Source organism: Astyanax mexicanus, chromosome 19 (genome assembly GCF_023375975.1).
Source record: "Astyanax mexicanus isolate ESR-SI-001 chromosome 19, AstMex3_surface, whole genome shotgun sequence".
In the NCBI taxonomy this organism is placed as follows: domain Eukaryota; kingdom Metazoa; phylum Chordata; class Actinopteri; order Characiformes; family Acestrorhamphidae; genus Astyanax; species Astyanax mexicanus.
Genome location: NC_064426.1, coordinates 37,658,697 through 37,670,136, shown reverse-complemented (window position 1 = coordinate 37,670,136; position 11,440 = coordinate 37,658,697). Strand labels below are relative to the sequence as shown.

Below are 11,440 nucleotides of genomic sequence, written 5' to 3'. Positions count from 1 at the left end.
AAACATTCTGTGCAGGTTTCGCTGGATCAATATGTGAAGGAGCCACATGCTGTTGGTGAATCACAGTAGGCAGATCATTAAAGTCCTGTCTAAACTGCAGAGACTACAGGAGCTGTGTATTAAAGCCTGGGCTGCAGACGAAGTAGGCAGGATTTCTCAGCTGCTATGTCAGAAGTCTTTTCTGTGGGTCCCTTTACAAACTCTAGCAGCATTGAGTTTAAAATGAATCTCCAGTACATAGGAGTAAGAAAAAAAAGTTGTTTCTTTCTCAAAATAGTAGAATATCATTGAAAACTTTATTTCAGTAATTCAGTTGTGAAACTTGTATATTATATTGATGTATTAGGTTAATGATTATGGCTTACACCCAATAGAAATCCAAAAATCAGTCTCTCAGAAAATCTGAATATTATATAAGACCAGTTGGTACTTCTGGCAGTGTGCCAAGTCCTGCTGGAAAATAAAATCCACATCTCCATAAAAGTTGTCAGTAGCAGAGGGAAGCATGAAGTGCTGTAAGATTTTGCAGGAAAACAAAACTGCACTGACTTTAGACTTGATAATAAAACACAGTGGATCAACACCAGCAGATGACATGTCTCTCCAAACCATCACTGATCATCAGTAATTTTTACATTTCATTTGTAAATCAAGGGACCAGAGTCTGGAGGAAGAGTGGAGAGACACACAGTCTTGAGGTCTAGTGTGAAGTTTCAGTGATTGTGGTTTGGAGAGACATATCATCTGCTGGTTTGATCCACTGTGTTTCATTTTCTAGCAGGACTTGGCATGCTGCCAAAAGTACCAATTGGACACTGATTTTTGGGTTTTCATTGGCTGTAAGCCATAACAATCATCAAAAATAAAAGACATAAACACTTAAAATAGATCACTCCGTGTATGACATCTATATAATGTTGGAGCTTCACATTTTGAACTGAAAAATGACTGAAATAAAGTAAATTGTCAAAGATATTCTGTCATGTTTTTGAGATGCGCTAGTACATGCCAAAGAAAAACTCTCAGAAATGAATAAACGGTCTACATAAAATGCTAAAAATCAAGCAATATTTATATATAATAAAAAACAGAGAACAAAATATAAGGAAATGTGTGTTTGGTAGATTTGGTTTTTCATTGTTGTAATAATGCTTCTTGGCAATAAATCTTATACTGTTGGAAAGTCTGTTCATTTGCCAAATCTTCTCCAACAGCTTGCCAAACAGCTTAATTAACAGGCTTTCCAACAGTGTAAGAATTATTGCCAAAAAGCACTGTTAACACAAGAGAAAACTAGAAGCTAAATAATCAATGGGAGAGTAATAAACCCATTCAAAATAAATGCAAAACACTCAATCATGTGAAAAACACATGAATTTTGTGTTACTACAGAAAAGGTGGAGTCTGGGTCAGACATCTTTTTTAATATGCAGAAGATGAATGATTTTATGAAATAATGATTTTAAAGGCTTTATATGCTTTCTGCACCAAATAGACTTATATTACTCTATATGTATCATATTATTACTATTTGTTTTTATTAAAGACAAATCGCCTTAACAATAACATGAATATGGCCTGATATCTACTAGCTCACCCGCTATAATTTTTCAGAAAATACTGATTTATTGGTATAAGTACAGTATGTGGGACTAGTTGGGGGTGTGGGCTGAAATGTCTACATGGTTGATGGCAGACAAATGTTTTAAATAATTATTTTTGGATTTTTAAAATTGTACTAGGCAAAAAAATCTGCAATACGAGATAGAAGTTGGACCCTTCACATACAGCTAATTTCAATCAGCTGGGCGCAACTGATGTATCCTTCCTATATCCTTCCCTTGGTTGCGCACCATTTTCTATATACAGCACAAAGAAAAGAAAATAGACTATAATTATAGTTTTGTGAAATATATAATTATACATAATTATACACATTCTGTGGTGATGTCCCCATGAAGCTTCATTGGTCATTGGTCAGTCTTAACAAGGACCCATCTTACCTTGACTGCAGACTAGGCTTTGGAATACAGCTAGAAACTACTTTGGTCCCACTTTATAAGAAGTGTCTCTAATAACTGTGTAGTTACACATTAACAATCCATGTAATAACAGTGTAACTACTGGTAAAGTACACATCTCAAACATGTAATAGTGTCTGTGTGTGGAATATGTTGTGTATACATGAATATTTCGTGTATATTTCTCCAACAGCTCTAGTCTGGTATGTATTTAGGGCTGTGATTTCATTCAAATCTGATTTTATTTTATATTCTGCTATGTCTAACTGATACTGATGTACATATTGTTACAGGTTATGTGTTTTTACACATGTATTTCACCAATATTCCCACTGTTGATACTTGGATTGTGTAAGTACACAGTTATTACAGATACTTATATATAAAGTGGGACCATCATTTTTGATTAAAATGCATCTGGTTATTTGTAGCTCTTTTTTGATGTTTGGCTCTAATTAAAGTTAATACATTTCTGTGGGGTTTGGTTGGAATAAAGCATCCTGATAGCAGCAGTGGTGCCCTCTGGACCTGGAGTTTGGGTCTATTATATGTGACCGGCACCTGCATTAATTAGTGGTGGGATTTGTTGGCTTTACTTAAGAGTTTCGGTAAGACTTTATAATAACTTTCATTAATATACTATTAACTAATGATTAATAATTAATATTTTTTTAAATTTTAAGGAACTGATCCGTTGCTAACATATTCGTAAATACTAATGAACATAATGGCAACATGAACTGCAATTGATAATGTATGTAAATATTGATAATATTCAAATGATCAAATTATTATAAACTAATGCTAAATTTACATCTATTAATTATTAGTTAAAATGGTAACACTATTTTAAGAAACACAAATTAGGCGCTTATTATTGTCTTATTATTTGCTTAATAAAGCCTTAATTATACATTGGTAAATGATTTATTCACTACTTATTATGCTTTATTCTCTGTTATTAAGTGTTATTGGTGCTTAATTAAGGGTCTGTTATTGATTAAATGTTTATTTAGTTATTTTTAGTGTCTAATTAGTGATGAACAGATCCTCACTTTAGAATATGGTACTTTAGTCAACTAAACTCCAGCACAGCCATAACCTTGCCAAAATCACGTAGATCTAACTGCTGCCAATTCTACACTAATAACATGTAGAATTAGCTAACAGTTCATGCTTAATAATCTGCTTAACAGGGTGCTAACATAACTGTTTATTGTGCACTATGAGAACTAATACAGCCATTATTAATCATTTCCACATAACAGACCCCTAATTAAGCACCAATAACACCAATAGCACAGAATGAAGCCTAATAAGTAGTGTATAGATCATGTACAAATGTCTAATTAAGGCTTAATTAAGCAAATAATTAAGAAATGAATAACCACCTAATTTGTGTTCCTTAAAACCAAAGTGTTACCATTAAAATATATTAATGAAAGTTATTATAAAGTGTTACCAGATTTTCTTTTTGTTCCAGGTTGAAACAGTTGATGAAACAGATATCAGTGGAAACATCTTGGAGGTTATTATTAATAATAATATTATTGTTATATAACGGGAGGCACATACTGTCAAAAAAAATGTTCCACAAAAACATGAGTACCATACTGTAGATACACACAGAACACCTGGACATCAGAAGCAGGACTCGGGCACAGGTCTTTGCCTGCCCAGTGAGGTGGTGCTGTATCTGGCTCTCTGCAGGGTGGCGAAGGACGGTTTTTCTGCAGTGAGGGCTTTATGGGCCGGCATGAGCGGCCCGTTCTTCTGGAGAGACACTGTCCTCCTCAAGCTCAAGTCCAGTCTAGACTGAATGCTTGAAGAACTGTGAGCTCGTTTAATATCAGTTCCGTTGGCGGAACCGTTGTGGTGTTCCCGTCCAATGACCAGCGCCTTGCTGTTGTGGTGCCCGTTGCTGCTACGATGGGCGCTGTTGGACTTCTTGTCTTCTGATACCACTCCATTCAGAGTTCCATTGGACAGCGAGAGCTTGGTTGGGTTCTTATTCGTTGGCGTTCTTCCTTGTCCAGTTTCTTTATTCCCAAGTCCTTCCTTTGCCTTTGCTTGGCTGCCCATCTTTAAAAAGGACAGGACGCCATCTTGGATTTTCTCAGTCGCCTCTTTTTCTGGTTGGGTTTGAGTATGAGTATGAGTAGGAGGAGTTCTGTTGGCACCAGCTTGCTGACTCCACAGTCTCTTCAATGTAGAGTCTCTACTAGTTGGCGCACTGCTAACCATGATGGACTGACCATCTTGAGTCATCTTGCCATGCTGTTCCTGCCTGCTTCGCTTGGAGCTCCGTCTGGCAACCGAGCCCTCATCGAGCCCCCTTCCTTTAGCAAGAGTTGTAGCAGTTCCAGCAGCAGAAGCAGCAGCAGTAGCTACAGAGCCTCGTTCTGAAGCTGGTCTGCTCTGGCCTTCAGGAACTCTGGGTGAGCTTCCCTGTTCCACTCCGCTAAAGCTACTGCTGCCACTAGGGGAGCTTAGCGAGTCTCCCTCCTGGAACTGGGCCTTCACTTGAGCGGGGCTAGCCACTAATCCAACAATGGGTTCCTTGGTGCACCGTGGTCTCCGTCCAGATTCCAGGTATTCCACCAGTTCTCCAGGCTGAGTTGGTACAGCCTTGGTGGCAGAAGTAGGTTTTTTGTGGTCTTTAGATCCAAAAGACCAGCGTAGAGGAAGCGCCTTGCCTAAACTTTCCTTGTTCTTGCTTGGTGAGCGCATGCTCACACTGCGGCCCTGGGTACCGCGGACGAAGGCTCTTGAATCGAATCCATCTGAGGCATGGAAAATTAGGGATAATGATATAAAAACGTGAATATAGACTTCAATAAATCTAGTAACTACTATATTTTTCACATTATAAGGCAATTAAAATTTAATCCTCTGAAATCCTTTAATTTTCCCAAAAATCGTCATTGCACGTTATAAATTTTACCAGTTGGGTTGTAAGTAGCAGCAAAAAAAGTCACTCTGCTGAAGTGCAGCGGTTTAGCTCTCCAGCACTAGCGCTAGCTCGTTCGCAGTTCAGAGGTGAGTATTATAAACCTGTAGCCTGCTGCTAACCCTGGCTAGCACTGCTGGAGCAGCATTAGCATTAGCTGCTAATATCGCCCTAGCTTACCGGAACACTCAGGGTTCCTCAGTGTAACAATGTGGGGTGGCATTTACTAGCTCTAAGTGTGGCTAGCACTAGCGGTTAGCTGCTAATGCTAATGTTGCTGCTGCACCCAGCCCTATAGTGGAATATTGGAAATCTAAGCTTACTGTAAATAAACGGAAGCACTTTACTCACCCAAATAAACCGTTTTCAGGAGAGAAATCTGCTGAGATTAACATCCTAAACCCGCTTGTTTGACTTTATTTTACAGTTTTGTTCACTTAGCTTAGCTTTACTTAACTTTACTTTAACACCACACAGTGGCGACACCCCTGTTCCTTACTTGTGTCGCATAAAAATAGACCAGCGCCAAAAAATAGACGTTCATTGATAATGCAAAAACATACAGTATGTTTGACAGCTATGCTCATTCGTAAGGTAATGTACAACAGTGTAATTAAAAATAAATAAATTCTATAAAGTTACAGGGGTGGTTGGAAGTTTGTGAACCCTTTTTTTTTTACTATATTTACTATACATTTGAGAACTATTAAAAATAACAGAAAACATTACACATTTATTTATTGAGGAAAATGATCAAACCTGCTAAATCTTTAGGATTATTTGATCATTTGATCATTTGAAGGTGAAATTGAATTTTAAATCAATGGGCTGACAATCAGCTATCAGTAGGCGGAGCCTGGTTTATTGAAAGAGCAGTGATCTATCAAATCCTTACCTTCACAACACAACATGTTGGTGTAGGTGAATCATGGCCCAAACAAAGAAGATTCCTGAGGAGCTCAGATAAAGAGTTGTTGATACACATCCGGCTGGAAAAGCTTACCAACACATCTCTGTCTAAAGACTGTGTACAAGCTGAGGAAATTCAACACCATTATCACCCTCCCGAGGAGTGATCGAAGAACACAGAACACACAAAGAGCCAGCAGTGTAATAGTCTGGGGGATCACAAAGGAACCCAAGGTAACCTCTCACATTGGCTAACGTAATTGTTTATAGGTCTATACATCTACCATCAGGAGAACACTGAACAACAATGGTGAGCATGGCAAGGTTACACAAAAAAAAAAGCTGCTGCTTTGTGAAAAGAACATTGCTGCTTGTCTAAAGTTTGCTAAAACAACTCACATGGACAAGCCAGAAGTGTATTGAATCAATGTTTTGTGAATGAATGATACCAACATTGTTTTTTTGTTTTGTTTAAATGAGAAGCGTTATGTTTGTAAAATCAGAGACACTGCATTCCTAAACAACCTTATCCTATCTGTTAAACATGGTGGTTGTAGTATCGTGGTATATTCTTGAGCATATTCTGCATATACTAGTAAATGTCAGAACATCTGTCCACAGCACTGTAAATAAACCCATACGTTGTTTAAACTCAAATGATTTAAGTCTGTTTTACATAAAATTGAATATTTCTAAACAATACTCAACTATTTTGAGTTAGTTGAACATTTGTGGGCACATATACTGTACTATTCAAACTGAGATCTTTGAGTTGAACCAACTTATAATAACTGAGTTTAGTCTGTTGTCATTAACAGCTTCTTTTCCATTGGCTTTTGTCACAATCCATTTGCATACTGGGTGTGTCCAACAGTTTCTGACTAACACTCACCATCAGTGTGTAGTGATTCCCCCTGGGCCACCTTAAAAATAATTAAATTTCCCCTTTAGTTGTAATAACTTGATGTTTTAATATATGTTAACTCAAGTTTTTATTTCCCATTACTTTAAAAAAAAAAAGTTAAGGAAACCGGCTGCCATATCTGTGTGGTTCAAGACTCATATCCCTGTCTAAATCAATCAGAGCGAGTGAAGGGCCGAACACCACTGTGATAGAATTATACTTCAACATCTCTCAGAATCCGACCTGGCGTGTTTTCAACAGAATTAATTAGGAAATCAGTTAGATCAGATTAATTTAGCTCAGAAATACAGTTAGCTGGTTAGCCGTTAGCCATTGCAGCTAAATCACTATCCACTATCCGCTACATGTCTTAATAAAAGTCATCAGATCAGCTTGTAGTCTTACACTTGTAAAACAAGAACAGCAAAGAAAATCAATGTTATTTTATGTTGACTTTATTGAGGACACTTTTGTTCAAAATATGGTCAAATATCTAAATTTTCTTAATAATTGCATCTAATTTTTAACGGTTAAAGCAGGGCTGGTATAGATTATTACTGCAGTGCAGCACATTTCAACTAATGTACAAATGTCTTAGAGTTTAGTTACTCTTTGAGATGTATTTGAGTAACTGTTGGCATGTGTGACTTTTTCCTAAAAAAATCTTTATAATTTAAGTGAATAAAGGTGCATGAAACTATATAAAATTAGTCTTGGGTCATGGAGGATGATCCATAAGATATTGAGCTATAAGATGTTCGGTTTAAAGTCCTTCCAACACATTTTCTATTTATTTCATTTATTTATTTATTTTAAGCTTAAATTTAAGATCAGTAAAGCACTCTAAACTTCAATACATTTTCCAAATATTACCTTTCATCTAGAATCGTGCTTCAAGTAAAGAACTTTAGGCAACACTTTACTTGGATGGGCCATTTTATGGCCTTGTAGATGCTCAACTGACATTCAACTAACACTGAATTGAATGCCTATTAAATTTAACTTAACCCTATGTTAAATGTAAATCATTCAAAATAGAATCTAACCGTACACCTAACCATAACCTTAACCTTAACCCTTAATCAACCCTAAAATCTAACCCTACACCTAACCCTTACTCTAACCTTAACCTAAGCTTAAAATCTAACCCTAAACCCAATCCTAAAATATTAAGATAAGCGTTTGGGTTAGAGTTGAATGTAGGGTTTTATTCAATAGAGAATCATTTTCTTTCACCTTTTAGTTTATTTGCATTTAATAGACATGTAGTTGAATGTTAGTTGAATGTCAGTTGAGCATCAAAGAGGCCATCAAATGGACCATCCAAGTAAAGTGTTACCGAACTTTATGCTGAATGTGGGTCATGCAACAGGACAATGACCCTAAGCACACAAGCTGTTCTACCAAAGAATGGTTAAATAAGAATACGTTTTGAACCAAGTCTTGATTTTTTCAGTAGAAATTCCTCCTAGTTTTAAGGAGGACTCCCACCATAACAGAGATGAAGATTTTAGGTTTTAGGTTTATGGAGGAAGGGGCACAATTCCTCCAAGCTGATGTTCAGGACTAATCAACAGGTACTGGAAACATTTAGCTGCAATTATGTATTGGATTTTTAATTTCCTCAGTAAATAAAAGAGCAATACTTAATTTTTTTCTCTTAATTGTTCAGTTTGGTTCTCCTTATCTACTTGTAGGACTTAACTGTAGGAATATCTGAAATAAAAGGAATTCTAAAGGGTTCACAAACTTTCCAGCACCACTGAATCTATAGGAAAATTCCACAGATCAGATCAGGACTCTGTAATTAGATGAATAAAACCCTATAAAACAGAGAAATAACTGACCACTGTCTCCTTTACCAGACTGCTCGTGGAAGACTGGAATGGTAGGTGTTTGAGGCTCAGGTGCAGAGGAACAGCTGGAGGTCTTGGTTGCTGGGCTGGAGGGATGATTCTTGGCTGTCAGAGATGTCAGACGGATGAGCCAGTGATTAGACGTGCAGGGTCTGGTAGAACCTGTGAGAAGATAAAAGCCTGTCAGTGTATGACAAGCTTGTAAAATCTCTCTGCCTTTAAGGAGAAACCTGGTCTGAAATGAACTTGGGTTGTAGTGAAACATAAAAACGAGTACAAACTTTTGTTGAATAGCCCACAGATGTTCTCCCCTGGCATTCCCAAAATACAGAGCTTTTAGCTGAAGCTCCCAACAGGCTTACAATGCTAGTTATAGGGGCATAGAGTTTACTGTGTAAAGAAATTGCAATTTTTACACCATTAACAAACTCAAAGAAGCATGAATGCATAAATATTATTGTTTCTTTTACACTATTCTTTCTTTTTTTGGCTTAATTTCAAGTTCTAATTGCCTCGTTTTAAATATCAGGGCCCTGGGAATTCTACCAATAAAAAGTGTGGAGCTCCTTTGAGCTTGTAAATTGTGTAAAAATTGCAATTTCTCTTTTTTTTTTTTTTTTGGGAAAGAAACAAGCCTTACAGTACACATTTTTACATCCCATCAGAGAGAACCTCTGATACATTAATTCAGGCATTAATTCCCTGTATTTCTAAGACTGTAAAATGCATATACATAAATTAAAAGTAATATAAGCACACATTAAAAAAAATAAAAAAGAAGATATAAACACCCTACACATATCAAATATGTTATCAAAAAAAAGCAAAAAATATTTCCCATTTTCCAAAGTTTTCCCATTTTTCCCACTCTCAAACGTGGGTGCCAGTGAGAATTTGGATATAGTCAGGAATAGTGAAGACATTAATTAATTCATTATAAGATTGTACACAAATCTTACATGATTCGTGCTTTTCAGATGAAACTTTGAACTGCTGCTGATATAGCATTTCCAAGAAGCATCACAGTGCACTCGGAGGAAAGCGCAGCGACTTGGTTTCGATACATCCGCTCACAGACGCAGCCTTGTGCTGATCAACCTCACCCTATATGTGATGAGGGGAAAGAGCGCCATCTACTGTACCCACCCACCCAGAGAGAGAGAGCAAGGCCAATTGTGCTTTCTCTCAGGGCTACAATAGCTCATAGCAAGCTGCATGACCAGGATTCGAACCAGTGATCTCCCAGTAATAGTGGCAGCGCTTTAGACCACTGGAACACTCTGCGCCCCCCTGCAGTTAATTATCAACAGGAAACCAACAGAGGCAACTGTGCTCATATCAGCCCTGTCAATCATAAAAAACTCCAGAAATTCACCTGCATTTCATTTTCACACAGTGACAAAAGCCCTGCCAATCAACGCTGTTCCGTATCCATATTCTGAATATTTGAAGATTCTAATTCATGTGGACTCGAATTAAGTGCAATTTTCTTCCAAAGATGGACTTTGAATATTAGTGCATGTTACACCTTGCTACAGTTTTTATATTTGATTTATCATTAAGGATTGGCGCCACTAACAGGAGTTCAGCTAAAGCCTGGGTTAAATCTATCTCTCTATATTATTCCAAACTTTAAACTTTATTTTTAACCCTTTAATGTACTCATTTAGAGTTTACATTAGTCACGCAATAATCAGATTTCTGCTTGGAAACCATAAAATAAAACCAAAATAAATGAGAGTAAGTGTATACATGTCTTGAGTCACAATCCAACTCTAATTATATTAATATATTTCCTAAATTGAGTTGTAGGCCTTGATCCAATGTAAGAAGTCTAAGTAAACTATTTATGTATACCTTATGTATATTATCTGACAGGGGATATGTAAAGATCCGGGGCTCAGCCCAGTTAATTATATATATATATATATATATATATATATATATATATATACATACAGGGGTTGGACAATGAAAATGAAACACCTGGTTTTGGACCACAATCATTTATTGTCCGGACGGACAGTTCTGGTGGAAACAGGATAGTTGAGGTGCACATTGAATTCTGCCGTGATTTGATCAGCCGTGGTTTTATGTTTTTTGGATACAATCCGGGTTAGCACCCGAACATCCCTTTCAGACAGCTTCCTCTTACAGTGTCCACAGTTAATCCTGTTGGATGTGGTTGGTCCTTCTTGGTGGTATGCTGACATTACCCTGGATACCGTGGCTCTTGATACATCACAAAGACTTGCTGAAAGGTGGAACTTTATCCTTGAACCGACACCGTGTTTGCCATTAAGACATTTCATAATTACACAGCAGTCAGTGGCCTGTCTCCTCATTAATAATACAGCTGAGCTGAGCGAAACGATTCGGGGCTACTGGAAAATTATTCGGGGCTAAAGCACCGGAAGCCCAGGGAAGGCGAAGCCACTGTTATCTAATAGAGGCAGAAATCTGATCATGATCAGATCAGCAAGGAGAGTACGCAGAGAGCGGACGCAATTGCGAGTTATTTATTTACAGATGAAGAAAACAAAGAAACAGTAAATCCAAAACTAAAACTAAAACAACAAGAAAGATAACATGTAGACTGAGAAAACTGAGAAAACAAAACAAAGAAACATGCAACCTGACTGACGTAAAAACGTACACTGCAAAAAACTAAATCTTAGCAAGTGAAATGTTCTAAATTTAAGGCAATAAACATTATTTTCATCTCTGATAAGACTTTTTGTCTTACTAAGCATTGTGTGTAAGTGTTAGATTATTTTGCTTATTTAGGGATAATTATCTT

At 37.0% G+C, this 11,440-nt stretch overlaps 1 protein-coding gene across 1 annotated transcript in view; it reads right to left on the bottom strand.

Moving 5' to 3' along the window:
* Positions 1-2,980: 2,980 nt before the first annotated feature.
* usp43b (ubiquitin specific peptidase 43b) overlaps positions 2,981-11,440 on the bottom strand; it is a 152,815-nt gene continuing 144,355 nt past the window's right edge. Inside the window, exons 14-15 of the mRNA XM_022665042.2 lie at positions 8,632-8,802; positions 2,981-4,804 (exon numbers count right to left, since the gene is read on the bottom strand). Coding sequence (XP_022520763.2) covers positions 3,663-4,804; positions 8,632-8,802 — 1,313 coding nt within the window. The 3' untranslated portion in view covers positions 2,981-3,662. The remainder of the gene's footprint in view (positions 4,805-8,631; positions 8,803-11,440) is intronic.